Here is a 21,339-nt window from a genome sequence, read left to right on the forward strand (position 1 = left end):
ACTAAGATGTCTAAGTGATTGGCTAGAATTGATTTGATTTAGCTAAATTAACGTGGTTATTCCTTTAACCTGTTAATGTTTGGATTTATCATGCATTTGGAAAGCAGTAAACATTACAAACGTGCTCACGGGCTGTTGGTATGCATAGAAGGTGAGGAATACTTTTAGATCTCGTTGACTTTTGATTTCCTGGCACTTGTGCAGGTTTGACCATCCATGTGGTCAAAAATACTTCTCGATCTGATTATAGAAGTTGCCTGTCTCGTCGATACGGTTCTATCGGTTGAACCGGGATTGATTCCGAGTTTGGGTGGTCCCTAAACTTGGCCTGGATGTGGTTGGATTTGCCAATTGTGGGCTCATGGGCCCAGTTTTTACTTTATGTTACATCAGCAGACTTTAAGGTTTGGATTACATCGGTTTTCACCCGTTACAGCGCATAAAATTAAAGTACATTGAATTCCCCACGTCTGGGTTAAAATTGAGCCTAATTCCGAGACCAAACGAGCCCGAAAACCTAATTGGAAGTTTTGGACTAAAATTTGGAAATATGGGAATCGAATTCTGGGAGCAGCTAAGAACATATAGTGATGCCACTTTCAGTGCCAGCGGCGGCACTATATACTGCCGTCGGCATTAGTTTTGCTTGGCGGCGGCGGCTTTTGGGAAGCATGGACATCAGTCCGTTTTCAGCTCCATTCTCACTCGTTTCAACGCCGTTTTTCGTGCAAAACAGACAAAAACGCATAAAGCAGAACAAGAAAAACACGTATAATATTCTAGGAGTGTTTAAAAGAATCAAACACCAAAAACATCACTTTATAGCAGTTTTAAGGGATAAAAGTTCATGGCAAACAAGCTTAAAACACATTAAACATGCTCTTTAAGCGTTTTAATTAACTAGATTTCTGGATTCAAGCATACAAAACACATTAATTCAGCCATTAACATGCTTTCTCATCTACTTCATGGTAATTAATTAAAATACATAATTTGGCAATTATGTCAATTTTATGTCAAAATTAACAAATAGACTAAACATGCATCCTAATTCATACAAATTTAGCAAATATGATAATCATGGCATACAAATTGATATGAGATATACAAAGAGTCCTCATAATTACCGGTCTGAGTCTTCGACTCGTTTACTGGCGAAGTGGATGCATAATCCAGTTTCGAATCTGTGCAGGGGTGTGTTGTTTGGATATTAAGGCGTGTTTAATGTTTTTTAGGATTAGAATTGAGTGCGATTTGGTGTGTGCGTGTGTGAGATTCGGCCAAATCTAAAGTTTTTAGGCGGGGATCGAATTTTAGCTATAGTTTTTTGTGTTTCTGGTCCGACCTTTAGTTAGGCTGTCTCACAATACTATTTATAGGGGATTGTGTAACCTAAGGTTTACTAGAGTCCTCTAGGGTTGAAAGTGTGTGAAGTGATAAGCCTTTAGGTATTAGGATTAGCTAAGAACACCTATTTTTTAAATTAAATTCGTAATATTCCTTTGGAGTTAAGTAAAAAAGGGCTAAAAGTCATTTTTGGCGCCCGAAAGTATTGAAAACGGCTTCAAAGACCCTACAGGTTTGGATATGGTCAATTTCAGTCTATTAAACTTGCAAATTGGCGCATAAACTTCTAAACTATTGCAATCAGTCCAATTTTTAGACTTAGAGTACAATTTTTTTTGGATTTTTAGAGGCTATTTGTGCCTAATTACGTTTTAATCCTCTAAATTAGCAGATATGCACTGATTACGCCTGCTTAGATTCCAGCAAAGAAAATAGATAGCTCGTCACCCGTAAAGATTTTTATAGGAATCATCATTTGACGCTTTAGTCTGTTATCACTATTTACCTGTCCGTAAAATACGTGTCTACACTTTATCTGTTTCGTATCAAAGATATATCAATAATGTATCTTTAAAGTATCAAATATATTGTCAACGATGTATTTTCATAGAAAAAAAATGAAAGCATAAAAAATGAAAAGATTTTTATCTTTCAAATAAAGATAAAAATTTTAGACTTAGGATATATTTTTTAAAGTGATTTTTATATGGTTTTGTGTTTAATCCTATTAAAGTAAAAAGTGAATAGTAATTTACTTTAATTAGGCTTAATCACTCAAAAAACCTACCTTTAGACTTTTTTCAATTCTACCCGACGTTAAAAAGTTGTCAATTTTCCCACTTTTAAATTTTCCGTTTTCAATTGCATCCCAATTTGTCAATTTTTGAATTTTTTTACTTTAAGGATGAAATCATCCCAATAACTAAATTTAAAAATAAAATTATATTATTTTCATTCGAAAAAGTACAAATAAATCCTTTAACTTTAAATATTACTCCCTCCATTTTGAAATAGTTGTCGCTGTTGAGAAGTTTTTTTATTTCATAATACTTGTGACTTTACAGTATCAAGAAAGTATTTATTGCTAGTTTTTCACATATATCCCTCATTAAATCATTGTAAAAATATAAAAATATAAATAAATAGTCATAATAGTTAATGTTAACAAGTTTCAAATAGGATTAATTTAGTAAAAATACTTGTAAATTTAGACATACTTATTGCTTTCTTAATTTGTGTGAAAATGGCTAAAGCGACAACTATTTCAAAACGGAGGGAGTAACAAAAAAACCGAAATCAAATTAAAACTAATTTGAACTTTTAATTAATTTTTTAAATAAACTAAAAAACGACATGAATTAACTTCGACTTTGAATCTGTCTCCGTTTTACGCAAACCCGCTACCAACCACCTAGAACCCGCCCTCAAGCCACCGCCGCAAGACGGCTCATCCTCCTTCCATGGAGGGCGAGTCTGAACTCGTCCTCCATGGAAGGAGGACGAGAAAATTCCTCCTTCCATGGAGGGGGAGTCTGAACTCATCCTCCTTCCATGGAGGATGAGTCCAGATTTGGTTCGTCCAGATTTGGACGAACCAGATCTGGTTCGTCTTCCTCATGGGGAAGACGTACCGATTCCGAATCGTTTTTATTTTTAACGATTTTTTATTTTAAAAATTAATTTTTTATATTTATTTATATTTAATTAATCTAATTAAGAATTTTGTGAGGAAGAGGGTTTTGTTGTAATATTTATGATTGTAGTGTCAATTTAGAATATAATTTAAAAATGAATGATTTATTTTGAATATTATCCAAGTAAAAAGAGGCTAATTTGATGCTTAAGGGTACAATTGAAAACGGAAAATTCAAAAGTGGGTAAAATTGAACTTTTCAACGTCGGGGTCGAAATGAAAAAAAGTCTAAAAGTGGGGATTTTTTGAGTGATTAAGGCATTTAATTATAATATTTTTAATATATACATCATTCACTTTGTAAGAAAGAGTGCAGATATATTGGATATTATCTGTTAAGTTCAACTTAATCAAACTTAAGAGAATTAAAATCTTTCAAATTTTACGTTTGTCTGATCATTAAACTAGCATACACTCCCCTTTAAGAACTTGTGTTTTTTTATATAATCAGGAAGGAGCAGCGTTTGTGGGAGGAATCGAACCCACAACCTAGCAGTTTACTGTCTATCACCTATATCATTTAAGTTATAGCTCATTGATAGAATTTATGTTTGTTTGATCATAAAATTAAGGCTTAATTACTTAAAAACTACTCATCTTTAACTTTTTTTTCGTTTATACCCTGAACTAGGAAAAAAATCATTTATACCCTGACGTATGTATTTATGTTTCACCTCTACCTCGAGACACTAAATCAACCTCTTTTCATTAAGAAAAAAGTTTAAAATAATTCTTCATTTTTAACCTAAGCTAATTAGAGTTTAATTAGAAATGGATTTTTCACTAGTTTAAAATAATTCTGCATTTCTAATTATACAAAGAACGTTAGCAAATAATAATACAGTAAGATTAGTCTAATTGCTAAGGGTCTGTTTAATTCCAATAAATTTTAATTTTTTTATGGAATTCAATTGAATTTCTATAAAATATGTGTTTGCTTCAAATAAATTTTCACAATTTAAAGTTGCAATTACATTCGAAATATAATATTAATTTGTTTTATTTAATTTAAAATTAATATTAATATTTAAAATTCAAAAGATAAAAAGAAACAAGACTATTACATTCTACATTATTATCTCAAGGCCATACTTTGCCAATTTGATAAAAAAAAACAATGATTTTTATGAATATTACTCACAAAAAGACAAATAATACACTTGAATAGCTTATATTAATATTCTTTTCCTTGATGAACAAGTAATCACATACATTTACAGAAATCTATTTAGAATCTTATAATGATATAAGAAGCTCCCTGTTGCGAACACTCTGTGAAAAACATTATCATAGAAGGGCATGATTGTAGTCATGAAAATGGAAACTTTTATATATGAAGTGCCCTAACCATTTTGAAGCTGCAAAGCATATCACTGCCATTAAGACAAGCCCTGTTCTTGCAACTGCAGATGTTAAACTCTGTTTGCTGGCGGCAACAATGCCGATTATAACTATGGATAGAACCTGCAAACCGACCTCCAGCGCATTGAGACGTTTGTATGCGACGCTGCAACTGCTGCAGTTTACGACATGTGACCTGTACCTGTGATACCAGATGTAGAAACACCAAATGTCTCAACCTAATTGTTTATGATCATAAACTCGACATGAACATTATTACGTAAAGAACGAGACTCGATTTTCGTGTAATATAGTCTTAATTTTCTATCTAATGTCAAATCCCTGAATGAAAATAGAAACCAATCTATGTTTCATTTCAATTACAGACCAAAAATCGAACTAAACCAATCGAGTAAATGCTTCACTTACCTGTCCATTAGTTGTTCTTTGGGCGGAGATGGTGGAACTGCTTCACTGAACTTCACTCCCCAGTTAATTTGACCATCTGAATACCTTCTTAACCACTTCCTGAAAGCAATTACTTGAGCATCTGATTTTGTTGGCACAAAACAAGCCTTTTGCCAATTCAATGCACCAACATCCATGATCTTTCGCTCCTGCACAAACAGAGAGATTGACCACGAGTTAGAATTCGATCTTCCAACATTCATTTTTATTATTTAATCACACTCTATCTATCTAGCACGGAAACAGAAACGAAAATGGGAGATGCCATTTTAAAGTTGATGTAGCGTTTGGAAGTTTCAGAAGTGCTTTCGAAAAAAGAAATCAAATACCGAAACATAGCAACCAAGAATTTATTGTAGCATTCTACAATGAACAACTTATAAACACAGTATTTTATGATTAGAATGTATCACTAACATAACTTATGCTTTCTCTTCTTTTTTAAGATGAAATTTTTTATATAACGGAACTAAAGCTATTGTGTCGCAACAGAAACCAACATAAAAAAGTAGTGAAATGAAGTGGGAAATATTACCTCAATTAAAATGACTATATGGTTCTAAATAATTTACTTGCCAATAAAATCAGAACAGTGATGCGGAGCAATAAACTCTATTAGACTAGGATCCATAGTATATCGAATCGAAACTGACTCGGAGATCTACACGACTTTTATGGTTCTATACATGCCTGAAGAAAATGTACAACTTCCCAGTGCTTCAGTTCTGTTATTTGTTTCAGAGAAATAATGCTTTGTAAAGAATCAGTTGTTACCTCTAAGTGAAGAAGATATAAATCTGAATCAAGAACCAGATTTTCCATCAAATGAGACACCCATCTCGGAATAATTCTGCCAATCGAGACTCCAAAATTTCTTGGGAATGCATATATCAATCTGCTTTTACCCGGGCCAACCGGAACACAGAAAAATAGTAGAACGCCTCGACGTCTTGGTACATTTGACAATGGCTCCTGAACCAATCAACCAAGTAGGACGTGAAAATAAATAAATAGATAAACAAATCCGAGGCTTCACCAATGTATACCTTATTGTTGCCACCGGAGGACACTGCTGCATTACCTGCCTTTGCAGGAGGAGGTAGACTAAATGCTGAATAATATGTACAAGGTGCTATAAATTTACTTTCACCGCCAAATCGAGTAGAAAAAAAGCCGTTTTTGTCAAACTTTTCTATGTTCAAGTCGAGTGGCGATCCTCCTTCTCTATCAAGCCTAACAGTGAAAGATCATGTGCTTGTTAGTCATATAAATCAAAAAGTTGGAATTGTTGCCAAGGAAAGAAGAAAACTTAGTTCAGGAATTCTTATCTGTTCTTGGAAGGTGGATTTGGCAGAAGTTTATAATGTGCATATGGGACATGAGCCGGGTCAACTAGATTTTCAATCAAGATTTCATACCTGATAACAACCATTATGTTACAGTCAGAAAACTATACAAAATATTGGTTAAACTATTGGGAAATTTGAGTGAAATATGCTTAATGATGTAGACATTAGTCCAACAAGAGTCGAAAAATATTTAAAATGAAAATTTAGAATTCAGGTAAAGCCAATCAAACTCACATACCCATAAGGAAACTCTCTACATGACATTGACTTTGTATACGACGGATCGTCCAGTTCCGAAATATATGGAGGCTTCTCCCTTGAAAGGATATCTTTGTACTCAGCACTCGAATTCGGCCAAAACCACACTATCTCATTCTGCACAACACATGGATAGGAAGCAACACATGCTTTCTTGAATGTGTGCACCTGCGATAACATAATTTATTGACTCAATAATAATGAAAGTAACACATAATATAATTAAAAGTTATAAACTTAAACTTAGTTTATGAATTAAGTTCCTCTTTGCATCAATTCAAGTTTAAGGAGAGTGAATATAAGATTCTATATTTTCATAATGCTTAAACTTCAACTACCAAAATTACTTTGAGTTAACTATATTGGTTCAATAGTTAGGAGGTGAAAGTTAACTGGAATAATTTGATTCGATTTGTTACAGATAAAGCAGAGACAAGGTTGGGCAAATAACAGATGGTACAAATGGCAGGGTACTAATAAGGGAAAGTAAAAGTATAGCTTTAAATCTCAAAGAAAAGCTTAGGAAGCACTGCAATTGACAATCCAACTTTCCATGAGTTCCTACTTTTTATTTGGGTGACGAGGACTCACTCCCCTAAGCCGAAGCCTAAGATCACTGTCAAACCACGGGATGTGGATCGCCCCATAAGCCCATATAATGGTTTCCATTTATCAGAAAAGGCATAGCCGGAGTTTGAACCCGCAATCATGGCGCCTAGATGGCTGAACTTTAGACCACTAGATCAAACCCGTGTGGGCATGAGTTCGTAATAAACTATTTATTCTCTTTTTCATTTTTCATTTTTGAAAAACTGAACATTGTTGGAGGTTGTAGTGTAGGAAAAGTTACCGGAGGTCCATCAGGTGGTGCCTGAGGTATGAATTTGCAGTCTCCGGAGCCATTAAAACACCAACCATGATACACACACTGCAGCCTTCCCCACTGATCAATCCTGCCTTCAGACAAGGGTGCCAATCTATGAGGACAAGCATCATCAAACACATTCCATGAACTCTCATTCTTATCCCACCACACAACCACATCAACACCCATCACCGTCTTTGCATGCGGCACTCTTTTGTCCAAGTCACATACTGGCATTATCGGATACCACTGACCAAACCAGTCATATTTCTCCTCCTCATTTTCAGTTTCAAGATTCGGGTTCGTGGGGTTTTCTGAAACTGCCGATGGTGAGGATGATAAAGTGCTGAAAAGCTTGGATGTTAGTGTGTTTTTGTGAATCCAATGGGTGGGTTTGGAAGATGACTGAAGATGAAAGATTTGGGTAGTGTGGAGTGTGGTTGGTGTTGTGATTCGGAAACAAAAAGCTTTGAGAGCTTCCATTTGTTGTGTATGTGAAAGCCATTTCAGTTTTTGTATTTATACTTTGAGAGGATAAGTTTTCTTGTGGCCACAAAATAAAGCCCCTCAAATGTATTTTAGAAGAATTCTCACCATTTTACGGACGAAAAACTAAGCTTTATAGTAAATTTTGTTTTCAAAATAGACCTCCATCTTTAAAAAGTTTCAGAATAAATATTTGTGTATTAAATAAATCAAATTAAAAATGAGAATTTTGCATCTTAAATTTATAATAGTTGACTAATCGGTCAATCGAAATGAGTATTTTGCATCTTAAATTTATAATTTATAAGTTTCATAACAAACCATTCGTGTATGAAATAAAGTAAATTAAAAATGAGAGTTTTCACCTTAAGTTTATAATAGTGTACTAAACAGTCAATTTTTTTTATATATAAATTAGTCTAATATTGTTATTTTAAAATATAATAAATTTAAAATTAAAATTAAAATTAAAAAAGTTTGGTAATACAATTTTTTTAAAAGGAAAAATTGTATTAGTTTTAACTAATAATTTTTTAAAAATAAATTTTTTTTAGAAAACCAAAAAAGAACTTTATTAAAAAAAACAAATACAGACAAGTGCAGACACCTATTTTTCAAAAGGTAAAAAATGATAAGAGATTGAAGTATTCAATAATGATTTTCAAAAAAATCCGTCCGCGTGACAAGCTATATATTTGCTTGTTGGAATTCAAGTAGAAGTAATCTGTGCATATATACAAACTTGGAGGATTAAAATGCAATTAGCCGTAAATGGCCCATAAAAGTCCAAAGAGATTGTAGTCTAGTTAAAATTGGACTAATTGTAATGTCTTAGAAGTTTATGGGCCAATTTGCAAGTCTTATGGACTGAGCCATAACCAAACCCATAAGGTCTTAATAGCCTTTTTAGACACTTTTAAACACCGAAACAGACTTTTAGCACTTTTTTAATTAGCTAACAAGTCAAAATCCAAATTTAATTAAAATAATTTAAACCTAATCATAACACCTCTAGGCATATCATTAACACTTTTTTAAACCTAATCAAAACTCTAGAAAGGCAAGCCCGTAATTACACTTAAGAAAACTCTAATCCTAATCAGGCCCCTATAAATACATCCTTAAGTCAACCTAACTAAAGGTGACACACAAATACTAAAAATCAGATAAAAAAATCTGACCACCCCCCTAGAAATAGCATAACTGAATATTCTACCACACACACACACCAAATCGCACTGATTTCCGGTCCTAAAACACAAATACTTGTTAATTCTCAAAAACGCAGCACATACATTAGATTTGAAGCTAGATTCCGCATCCACTTTGCCAGCAAACGAGCTAATCACTCAGATCGGTAATTCTGAGGACTCTTTAATTATTTCTTTGATTTTCCAAGAATATATGCCATAATAATCATCATATTTGTTAAAATTACATGATTTAGGGTGTATGTAGTTTACTTGCCAATTTTAGCCATAAAATTGTCATACTAGACTTAATAATTTAATTGCTAAATCGCCATGAAATCGTTAATAGGTGTGTTAATTAGCTGTATTTAGCTGTTTTTATGCTCAAATCTAGAAACTCAATTGATTAAAACATCTAGGATGCATGTTTCTAGGTATTTTTAGCTATCTTTGCCATGAAAAGTACCTAAAAATAGTTGCTGGATTTTATATTTTTTATTCAAATCAACTTAAAACTCTTCAAGACTGTCGTTTTTGCATTCTTTTGTTTGATTCAATGCGTTTTTAACTACTTTTGCATGAAAAATGGACCTGAAACAAGTGAGAATCGAACTAAAAACGAACCGGAAAACTGCTGAAACACGGACTACCCAAAACCGCCGCCGCCACAACTAGTGGCGCCGCCGCCAGCCACAATCGGCAATGCCGCCGGTTGCTAACTGCCGGCGCCGGCAGTCACATCGGTTCCGTGTTCTTGATGCCCAGCTTTCAGAACCTTGTTTCCCATATCTTCTAGACCATTCCCAGACTTTCGAATTAGGTTTCCACGCTCGTTTGAGCTCTGAATTAGATTCCGTTTAGATCCAAATTTACTGTTTTTCATGTACTTTATGTTTTTTCTTTGTAATGGGCCATACCCTATGTAAAATGGAACCAGAAGTCCGATAATGTAACATAGTGTATAAATCGGGATCACGAGCACGAGGCCCAGCAAACCAGCAACTTACAGAGAAGATTTCGGGTTAACCCAAACTCGGAATCGACTCCGGATCAAACAAGTAGATCCGGGTCGACGAGACGCACAACTCTCATGATCTGACCGAGAACCCGTTCCGACTAGAGCAATTGCCAGACACTCAAAGTCAATAAGGTTGAAAAGTATCCTTAACCTTGTATGTATACCAAACTGCCCTTGAGCATGCCTACACTGTTTACCGCTTTCCAAAAGCATCTAAAGTAACCGATTAAAGGACTAATCACATAAATTAGCCAATTAATACAATTACAGCCCATCACCTAGACATCGTAGGACTCTGCCATGAAAATGTAGTAGTGATTGTATAGACTTTTCAAGACTCACTAATAAAATCAACGTTTACATCCAGTTTAGGCTTTGTGCATGTAAAATATCCAGACCAGGCAGACTTTTGTTACTTGTTAGAAACCTATAAGGTTAGATGTATGTTTAGAAGTACCTGCTATTTGCCTCAAATGCCAGTGCAGATCGAGTCATATGCGCGTCAAACGTGTTTACTGCTTTCATACTTGTTTATTTATTGCTTTCATATCCCGTGAACTGCATATACAGTTGAAATGAGATTAATGCAAATATGTCTGGCAAATAAAACTGGTAACCGATCAATACCAATGGATGTACTCAAGCCAATCCTGTCAAATCATAATTTCGATCAAATTACAAGCCAAGCACACGAGTCTCGGAGTGGTGCACACACGAGTCTCGGGGAGGTCCACGAACCTTAATCTTCGGTTCGATGCACGATAATCGTACCCATAAGCGAGTAAGGTTACCTAGTCAGTTAAAAGGCATTTCTTAGTTGAACTAGGTGGCGACTCTATATTCTCAAAACTCATTTACAGATCGAAAAGTCAGCCATAAGCCTTGGGCGAGCGACCCCCGAACCTCACTCCGCTCACAACAAGCCTCAAAATTAAACTAGACTTAATTACTCAAAACTCCCCCATCTTTAGATTTGTTTTCAATTGCACTCTGACATAGGAAAAATCCCAATTTTACCTTAATTTACCTTTTTGTGTTTCAATTGCAAACCGAATAGAAAATTTATGACGATTTAAATCTTCGTAGACGATGTTGGACGTTACGGCCATGCCCTCCGCCCATTAGGGTTCCATGTCCACGACCATCTGTAACCCTTCTTTAATTGTAGCAACTGATATTTCATGGATGTCGTAACGTCGAGCGCCGATTTAAGTATCGGGTGGCTTCAGACAATTGAGTACTTCGCATGCTTTCCTCAAATTGACCATTCTATTTTACTTGGTATGTATCGCTTCTCATTGCTTCCCCTGGTTTTAATTTAATTTAAGGTTTCCTATGTAAAAAAATAAAATTTGTGTATGAAATGTTTCAAACGGGACACGTCGATTGATTGAAGTATTCGTGCTGCCTTGGTTATGGTTGAATTGCTGTGTGCTTGTGGATTTTGTTTTGTTTTGCTTGATATTTTATTTCAGATTTTATCGATGAGGCACCAGAATTTCATGAGGATTTAGGGAAGAATGCAAGAGAAAGGGTTGCTTTAAAATGTTAGGAACATTTTATACTGGTGATACCCGTTTTCACTCAAGTCAAATTCACTAGTTCCTTGTTCAAATCAAATTTCAAATTACATTCCATCATTACTAATTAAACAAATATTTTAATTTATAATTTATTAATAGCCCTAAAACATTAAATTAAGTAGTTAATCTATACTATACTATAAAGCTGAGTTTAATAAAAACTATCAACACAATTTAGCCAAGTGGCTTTCTCTTCTCATGCCATGTGTATTTTTAATTTCAATTTTAATGTCTAGGAGTCTTCTTAACTTCTAAACTCTTTAGCTTTCTCACCATTTAACTCATCAAACGTTACTCAATAACTATCACTTCATAACATGCTCTTCCTCTTTCTATCGTTACTTTTCAATGATTATAATGAAACAATAAACTCTTGATCTTTCTTCTATTCTTACATCTACACTTTCGGTTTATCTATAAATAACTTGCTTGCTTACTTCCTACACCACAAGATACTAAAGGGATTTTCAGTTTATATATAATCGCCTTATGGGTAAATTGCTTTCTAACTAAACTTTTAATTTTTATTAGATTGCAAGCTGATGTTGGTTTATTTACAAATTTCTTTCTTTCTATATATTTTTCAATTTGTATAAGCAATCTTGCATTGCTAATTGTCTTAAATGTCATTCCATGTAATATGTTGTATAGTACAACTTCAGGTCGTTTTGTTTCCACTTACAACACTGAATATGGAGTTTAGTGGATTTCATAATGTTATGATATATTATATGTATCAAGTAAGTAATAAAGAATGTCAGGTTTTTCACAAACTTTGAATGGTCTTCTTGATGGATTATTTTCTGTAGAGGGTTTAGGGTATTCGAAAATTGACTATTAGTATAGTAAATGTATGGAAAATTTTATAAGAATTTTATTTTTTACAGACGAAGCCATCAACTTTTCTGCTAAAAAAATTTCTTACGAAACTTGATGAAATTGATATGAAAGGTCATCATCAATAGGCAATAAGCAAGCAATAGATCTTACAAATGGATGTGGCCGGAAAAATAAGGCAACTTTGCATTCACAAGCTATTTTCCTAATCATAACATTCATTCTTTGGTAAATAAATGTATAATAACAAAAATGTGCATGACAATTATGTTCATTTTAGTGACCATTTGTTTTGACTTAAGTATTTTCATGTCCCAGCATTATATACAGTATAGGTTAAGACATATATAGTCACTTGAAGAATGAAAATAGATTACTAAGAATCTGAAGTGGCTAAAAATATTCAACCAAGTCATATTTATTTATCTCATTACTCATTAGTGATATTTGTAAAGTTTGAATTGATATTATCGAAAAGGTCAAGCTATACTATACTTACTTAACAGAGAAATGTAAGAAATTTTAATTTTTAGTTTTTTCAATTATGAAATTTAAAAGGCTTTATTATAGAGAAAATAACAAGAAAATAAGAAAAAAGACCCCACATTTCATACAATGCAATTTTAATAAGGTTATTTACTTTGTTATCATTTTTCTTTCTTAAATATCACTTTTCCTTATTTCTTTTCAACCACCACCACTTTGTTTCAAGATTACACGTGTCCACTAAATTTATTTGTCTTCCTAACCAAATAAGCATCTTTTACTGCTATGATTATTTGTCTTTCTTAAATAATTGTTATATTTCACTTGCACTAAAAACAAAAAACAACGGCCTCAACAGTTGTTCTTCTACTTCCCCAAACAAGCTCCACTCATATGATATATTTATTAATAAATATATGTGTGATATATTGATACACTTCACTAATTATTTTTGAATTAAAAAAAAATTAAGTTACTACAAAAAGTAAGTTCAAAAAACAATTATAAAAATTAAATTACTACAAAAATTAAGTTTAAATAATAATAATAATAATAATAATAATAATAATAATAATAATGCGGTGGATTTAATTAACATAAAAAAAAATCAAATATAAAACAAGGCACTTGAAAAAAAATATTTTTATTTTTATTTTATTTGTATATAAATTTTTTAAATTCATTTCACTTTTGTTTGTAATTTTTATTCGGTTAAATGAGTATAATACCTCTAATGTTATAGTTCTTGCAAGATGAATTTATTTTATTTTATTTTTCAAAATCTTAAATCGAGACCGGCGTTAGAAAGTTTTTTAATAGAGCGGATACATCTCTGATACATTTCTGTTATATCTGCGATACATTTTCGATACATCTTTAATTTTATTTTTAATGAATTGAGTTTAAATTTTTAATTTTTGAGTGTTAGATAGTGCATTTTGAATATGTTATTGCTGCTAATGTTATTTTCTATTGCTTATTAAATTCTAATTGACTACATTTAATTGTAATTCGAATATATTTTTGATACATCTATGATACACAATTTATACATGATAGATACATATTTGATACATTAATTAAATTGACTGATTAATTCGATTGATTCGTTTTTATATTTAGAAAATCTTATAAACATATATGTAATTTAAAGTATGTGATACATCTCGGATACATATGTGATACATCGTTGATACATAATTTATACACGATAGATGTATTTTTAAATGTATTTAAATAGATACCTCGTTCATACATAATTTATGTATAATATATATATTTCTAAATATACTTAATAAATACCTTTCTAATACATTTTTTTAACTGTATTTAAATAGATACATCGTTAATACATAATTTAAATATTCGATTGATTGTAATTGAATCAATCGACTAATTCGATCGGTCCGGTTTTATATTTATACATCTCTGATACATATTTTATATATGATAGATACATTTTTGATACATTTTTCATCTATTTATTATCAGTGTGCATTCTATGCTATAAATAAATGATATATACATTATTTAGATCTACTTAATAGATACATCAGTGATATATAATTTATACATGATAAGTACATTTTTAAAATGTATTAAATGGATGCATTGTTGATGCATAATTTATATATGATGTTTATATCTTTACCCCTTAATTTATATAGAGAAAATTACAAAAAAACAACAAAAAGGCCCCACATTTGATACGTCTCTGATACATATATAATACATTTTTTTGATACATATTTGATACATATTTGATACATCTCTCACACATATTTATTACATCTCTGATATATTTTTGGTACATATTTGATCGTTCAATCCCCTTTTCTTGTTTTTAATAATCTTTTTTAAGTTTTATTATAAATAATTTTTATACATATATATAATTTTTTAAATGTATTTAATTGATATATCGCTGATACATAATTTACACATGGTAGATACATATTTTAAAAATACTTAAATAGATACATCGTTGATACATAATTTATATATAATATACATTTTTAAAAATATTTTAATAGATATATTTCTAATATATTATTATATATTATTCGTACATTAAACCAGTGTTTGTTTTGTATCAACAATGAATCTGATAAATAATTTATAAAATTTTATTTTTTAAAATTTTATTTAAAATTTAATATATTTAATTTATAAATTAAATTTTATATTAACTTTTTTAAAATTAAAATATGTTTATCTTATAAAAAAAATAAAATTAAAGATAGTGAGCATGTGCACTCACTTAAAGGAAAAACCTGCTCACGCGGGTCTCTTCTTTACTGCTCATGTGCACAGTTGATAATAAAGAGCTAAGGAGCACAGTAGGCTTTAAAAGTGGTATTGGTGAAAACTTTTTGACAAATATGGCACGGCAGAAATAAATGGTGAAGAAGTTGTATCTTATGAAAAGGAAAGTCTTTTTTTTGGTATTTTTGTGATTTTCTCTTTATTATATTGCTACTATTTAAAATTTGAAGAATTTTCTATTGATTTGTATACGTTATAAAATCGGATGAATTTTGATATGTAAACTATAATTACAAATTATAAAATAAAATATATTTTCTAAGTTTAATTAATTAAAGTTAAACTGATAAAATTTTAAATCTTTTATGGTTAACGAAAATTGAAGAGTTTCAATGTATAAATAATGTTTAGTAATTTTGATATAAAATATATTTTTAAAATTCAATTTTGTATATGATTCATTTAAATTTGAGAAATTGAATTCAAAAAGAAAATTCATGGTTATCAAATTGAAGAGTTTGGACATATTAATAATATTAATACACTTTTGAATATAAAGAGATTTTTCTAAATTCAATTCAATTTAATTAAAATATATCAATAAATTATTAACATTTAGTTTGATTTTTTTTGGTATATAATCATTCAATAATGTAACTTAATGTAAGTTATAGAGACACTTTTTTTCAGATCAATCAATAAGATTTTTTTAAACTCATCAAAATAAATAAAATTATATCAACTAATTAAACTATTATACTACATTAAATTCTCTAGAAAATAATTAAAATAATATTATTAAAATTTTTTTTTTATTAAAAAAATTAAATTATTTAACTGCATGCGCGCAACGCGCGGGCATCGACCTAGTTAGTAATAAATTTGAAAAGACTACTTAGCAAATTTATCTATCTCCATATGCATTTTTATAATATGGTATAAAAATATATTAACAGCAACATCTAATTATTTGCCAACATTGAGATGTACATAAAATGATTGTATCATATATCTATACTGTATAATGTCAAATACTTGCTGCTAAACAGAAAGCAAAGACGTCTCACCGAAATGCATGATTATAGTCATGGTAATGAAAGTTCTTGTAGATGAAGCGAGCGAGCAATCTGGAAGCTAAAAAACATGCTACTGCTAATGTGATCAATGCAGTTCTGGCAGCTACCGACATAACGCTTTGTTTAACTGCAGCTACGATTCCGATTGAAACCAGAGAAGCCATTTGCAGACTGAACTCAAGAGCATTCAGCCCTTTATATGCAGCATTGCAACTGCTACAGTTCACCACATGAGACCAGTACCTGAAAGTTCTTTTTCTTGTTATTATAATGTGAGAGAGGTAGCAGTTCTAATAATAATATTTCTACCATTAGATTATCTGCGGTTAAACGTGGCAATTTGCATACGCGGGTTATAAATGGGTCGTGTCAAGTAAATACAAATATAGTTAAGTCAAACATGGACATAATACGCATGATTAATAATCGTGTTTGATATGTAAAATCCAAACACGATATGTTATCCGACACTTTATATATGTACACCGTTTCAAAAATGATATGTTTAAATGGGTAATTGATTTTGGAGGTCGCTGTACTTTTCAAAAATTGCAAAATGGTGACCAAACTTCAAAACGTAACATTTTAGCTACTATACTATTTGGTTATGTTAAGATAGAAGGATTTTTGGTCACCGAAGAAAATTATTTCGAGTCGAGTTTTTGTTGATTGTGTCTATAAATGAAATATAAGATATTATTTGTTATAAATAATCAAAATTTGATTACTACATATGTATAATTTGACCGTAAAACACTTAAAAACCTTCCAAAATCTCATATTTGAAAGTTTGGTAACCATTTTGTTACGTTTTGAAGTTCGGTCACCATTTTGCAATTCTTAAAAAGTACAGTGACCCCTAGAATCAATTACCCTGTTTTAAATCCATTTAATTGTTTATATAAACTTGTTTAATATAACACAAACAGATCCATTAAATACCTATTAAGATAAATAACACAATGATTATATATAATTTAAGAAAATACAGTTTAATAAATTTTTTAAAGTAAACAACATGTAAATAGAAGTTTTTAATCGTATTAAACGAGTAAGGCATGTTTCATCCATTAGACACAAAATTTTAAGGTGCTATGAACGGGTTGACCTATTTACGATACTAATGTAATTGTGTATAGTCTAAAATTGCCAGTCTATCTGCAGGAATAAAATATGCAACAAATAAGAGTCATCACCTGTCCATCAGTTGTTCTCTAGGCGGAATAGGAGGAAGTTCGCCATTGTACTTGCCTCTCCAATCAACTTGACCACCGGCATACTTGTTCAACCATCTCCTGAAACCGACTACCAGAGCATCCGACTTGGTTGGCACAAAACAAGCCTTTTGCCAATTGGCAGGGCCAGCCTTCATGATTTTCCGCTCCTAAAATGATAAGAAGAAGAAACACTTATACCAATAGAATAGAAGTTCAGACTTCAGACACTCAAATAGAAGATTTAAGAAAGCCTGTAAACAGTATAATTTTTCCTATTGAAATGTTGGCTTCTATCTTCGGTGGTGTTTTAATATTACTTAGTAAGTACTTCAAATGAAAACTTTAAAATAGAATCTATTAAGTTTACTTAATGTACAGCTTCTTATAATAGAAAAGAGTATGAGAATAACCTCTAAATGAAGAAGATAAAGATCTGAATCCAGAATTAGATTTTGTCCCACGTGAAACATCCATCTTGGTACTATTTTGTCAATCCAAACTCCAAAATTTCTTGGAAACGCCCAAATCAATCTGCTATTGCCAGGACTAACGGGGATGCAAATAAAAATTAAAGCCATATTCTGCACCAACAAATTTAATGTAGACAGATTAATAAAATGGAACTGAAAATAATTGAGTACGAATCGTAGCTTATCAGAAGAATATATGTCAGAGTTTAAAAGATTGCCAAAATTTAAATTTATAACTTGTAAATAGGCCTGGCAGTTCATATAAATAGATGGTGATGACCTATTTTTGTGACACAATTAGCTTGCACAGGAATACAATACGATTAGTAATTGGGTTTGATATGTAAAACTCAATTACGACATGCTTATAGCAATGGTAACACGACAAGTATAGAATTGTTAGTAGATGAACCTGTTTAACATGAAACGTTTAAATCATCTACTCAATTCAGATTTTTTTTTAAATATAACATAAATAGGACTGTTTAAACATATTAAGATGAGCAATATAATAATCATATATGATGCAAAAGAAACATGAATATAGTTAAGGATTTACTAATAAGGTTCTAGCTAAGACTTAAAATTAAATACAATTTAAGTAAAAGTGTCCAATCGTATTTGACGTATTTTATCCGGTTAAACTTGACATTAACGTGCCGTAAGCTCAAACATGTTTATGTTAAATCCAATCCACTTAACTCCATGCGTGTTGTATCATTTAATTGTGTCGTATTTAAAATTGCTCACAATTATCCGCATTTTCCAATGATGATGCATTAAACACTAATGGTTACCCTTTTGGTTTTAGAGGATGAAACAGCTCCATTCTCTTGTTCCGCCGTACTATCAGTATAAGCATAAAATATCAATGGTGCTATAAATTTGCTGCTGCCCCAGTCCTGTTTTCCGAGAAAACCATTTTTGTCAAGTTTCTTGACACTCATATCCAGTGGTCTACCACCTTCTCTATCAGCCTTCTCTGTCAAATAATTTTTAGTTAGAATGGTTAATTTGAGGGTTGAAACTTAAAAGCATGGCTGATACCAAATCTTTCTCTCATAAATCAACTTGGTGCCTTATTTTTTATTTAAATTTTTTTGATACCATTTATTTTACTTTTATTCCAATACCCTCTAAAATTCAGGTCAATTACTATGATGTGGAAATTGGAATGAGAATATTTTCTGTACATTCGTCCGCTTAGTTGCCATATCCGATTTGCGAATTAAAAATAAGGTACCAAATTATTATATAAGGGAAAGGTTTAGTACAAGATTGATACATAAGAAAAAGCTTCGGTACCATCTAGACTTTTGTGAATCTGACTTGGCAACTGAGGAGGATAAATATATGGAGAATATTCTCACCCCAAATGCCACGTCAGAAGCAATCGACCGAAATTCTATAAAGTATTGTGAACTGAAATAATATTAAAAAAATAAAAATTGAAAATAAGGTACCAAATTCATATATAAGTAAAAGATTTGGTACCATTCAGCCTTTTATCCCTTAATTTGAACTCTCATGCATTAAGATCATGAGTTCTTTTATGCCTTAAAGTAAGGTGATTTATATGTCCTTATGTACCTTTCACTTGCCGGGTTTGCATTAATCCATAATGTGCATAGGGGACATGAGCAGGATCCATGAGATTTTCAGTCAGAATGTCATACCTGAGAATCACAAATCAGTTTACAAATAAGTTAGGTATGATGCACGGAAAGGAAAACGTGAAAACGGAACTTAAAATCTAGAAAAATATTTTTTTAAACCAAACCAAACTGAAAACTAACGGAACTGACCGGCTCAGTTCAACTTAAAATATTTTACAGCTTTGTAAAAATAGTTTGGTTTTGGTTTGGGAAAAACCAAAACAAAATTTCAGTTCAGTTCAGTTCAAATCGAATGTTCATTGCTACCAATAACGCTTTAAATATTATGCTCACATACCCGTAGGGAATATCTCTATTTCCCATTGATGTCGTATATGACGGATCATCCAATTCTGAGATGAAAGGGGGTTTCTTTTTCATAAGTATATCTTTGTATTGAGGATCAGCATTAGGCCAAAACCAAACAATATCATGATGCACTGTGGTAGGATAAGCTACTACACATGCTCTCTTGGATGTGTGTACCTGCAACATATATAGTCTAATCTATTTAGTACCGAAACAAATAACTGAAATAGAGAAAACGCAGATACAGAAAATATAAAAAAAAAGAAAACAATTTTTATAAATGTAACTTACAAAATTGCAGAACTATCTAAGGAAATAGAAGCAAAATGTACTCGAGAAATTTTCGTGCAACATAATATATATTTGTGTTATCTAATAAATAATAACATGTGTTTTGGCCAAGTCTCGAAATGGGACGTTTTTGTTCAGCATTTGATGACCAATCTTTCAAGTGACAGTGAACTTCACTAGATTTTAGGCAATATATAGATACATCTTATATTCAAACTAACAAGTGAGGGTATAAGATTTGTTTCGTGACGTTTGTAAACGTTTAGTTTAAATGGCTAAAATTACCGGAGGTCCATCAGGTGGTGCCTGAGGTATGAATTTGCAGTCACCGGAGCCATTAAAACACCAGCCATGATACACGCACTGCAGCCTTCCCCACTTATCAATCCTGCCTTCAGACAAGGGTGCCAATCTGTGAGGACAAGCATCATCAAACACTTTCCACGAATTCTCATTCTTATCCCACCACACCACCACATCAATACCCAATATTTTCTTCCCACGTGGCACCCTTTTGTCCAAGTCACAAACTGGCATTACTGGGTACCATTCCGAATACCAATCAAATTTATCTCCCTGCTCATCGGATTCTACCTCTGCCTCCGGTGGCTCAATTGACTCTGTTGTGGCAGAAGACGGCGATGATGATGATGATAGAGTGGTGAAAAGTTTGAATGTTGATGCATTTTTGTGAAAGTTTGAAGTTGGTAATGAGTTGAACGGGAAATTTAACGAGTTGGGTTTGAGGAATTTGGTTTTTGTTAGTGAAGTTGGGATGTTAAATGAGTAGGTTTTAACAGATTCCATTTTGCTCAGAAATGAGATAATTTTAATTTTCAGGCTGAGAATGTGAAATAGGGACAAAATGTATCAAATTTCAAGCTCTCCAACTCTTATCATCGAACTTGAGGCTCTAAATTGCTCACCGGGGCCGACAAAAACTTTATTTTTTTAAAGTACGGAAAGGTGCAAAAATGACCCTCATGTTTTGCTCGTATCTCACTTAAGCCACTAATGTTTCTTTGATCTCAAACATAGCCCTAATGTTTCTTTGATCTCAAACATAGCCCTAATGTTGTTAAAGGAGGACAATTAAACCCCTCACATAACAGTCTCGAAAAGAATCGTTAAAACG

The 21,339-nt window shown here is 31.9% G+C and overlaps 2 protein-coding genes across 2 annotated transcripts; both read right to left on the reverse strand.

Moving 5' to 3' along the window:
* Positions 1-4,186: 4,186 nt before the first annotated feature.
* On the reverse strand, positions 4,187-7,871 carry LOC126667825 (protochlorophyllide-dependent translocon component 52, chloroplastic-like). Its single transcript, XM_050360915.2, has 7 exons — positions 7,307-7,871; positions 6,437-6,624; positions 6,178-6,267; positions 5,896-6,088; positions 5,624-5,821; positions 4,811-4,998; positions 4,187-4,583 (listed from the first exon to the last, which is right to left on the reverse strand). Exons 1-7 carry the CDS (start codon positions 7,802-7,804, stop codon positions 4,328-4,330), a joined length of 1,611 nt encoding a protein of 536 aa, XP_050216872.1. The 5' UTR covers positions 7,805-7,871; the 3' UTR covers positions 4,187-4,327.
* Positions 7,872-16,131: 8,260 nt separating this feature from the next.
* LOC126667826 (protochlorophyllide-dependent translocon component 52, chloroplastic-like) lies at positions 16,132-21,113 on the reverse strand. Its single transcript, XM_050360916.2, has 7 exons — positions 20,490-21,113; positions 19,903-20,090; positions 19,540-19,625; positions 18,747-18,931; positions 17,890-18,060; positions 17,459-17,646; positions 16,132-16,505 (listed from the first exon to the last, which is right to left on the reverse strand). The coding sequence occupies exons 1-7, from the start codon at positions 21,009-21,011 to the stop codon at positions 16,250-16,252; spliced, it is 1,596 nt and encodes a 531-aa protein (XP_050216873.1). The 5' UTR covers positions 21,012-21,113; the 3' UTR covers positions 16,132-16,249.
* Positions 21,114-21,339: the final 226 nt, after the last annotated feature.

This window comes from Mercurialis annua, linkage group LG2 (assembly GCF_937616625.2).
Source record: "Mercurialis annua linkage group LG2, ddMerAnnu1.2, whole genome shotgun sequence".
NCBI classification, from domain to species: domain Eukaryota; kingdom Viridiplantae; phylum Streptophyta; class Magnoliopsida; order Malpighiales; family Euphorbiaceae; genus Mercurialis; species Mercurialis annua.

Bases quoted from the DNA above. Each gene is read 5' to 3' on its own strand.
- LOC126667825 (XM_050360915.2), bottom strand. From the start codon at position 7,804: ATGGAAGCTCTCAAAGCTTTTTGTTTCCGAATCACAACACCAACCACA. The intron at 6,625-7,306 runs GTAACTTTTCCT...ATGTTATCGCAG, and splicing joins CACCACCTGATGGACCTCCG to GTGCACACATTCAAGAAAGC. The intron at 4,584-4,810 runs GTAAGTGAAGCA...CTGGTATCACAG, and splicing joins AAAGAACAACTAATGGACAG to GTACAGGTCACATGTCGTAA.
- LOC126667826 (XM_050360916.2), bottom strand. From the start codon at position 21,011: ATGGAATCTGTTAAAACCTACTCATTTAACATCCCAACTTCACTAACA. The intron at 18,061-18,746 runs GTAACCATTAGT...TTGTTGGTGCAG, and splicing joins CATCCTCTAAAACCAAAAGG to AATATGGCTTTAATTTTTAT. The intron at 16,506-17,458 runs GTGATGACTCTT...AAGAACTTTCAG, and splicing joins AGAGAACAACTGATGGACAG to GTACTGGTCTCATGTGGTGA.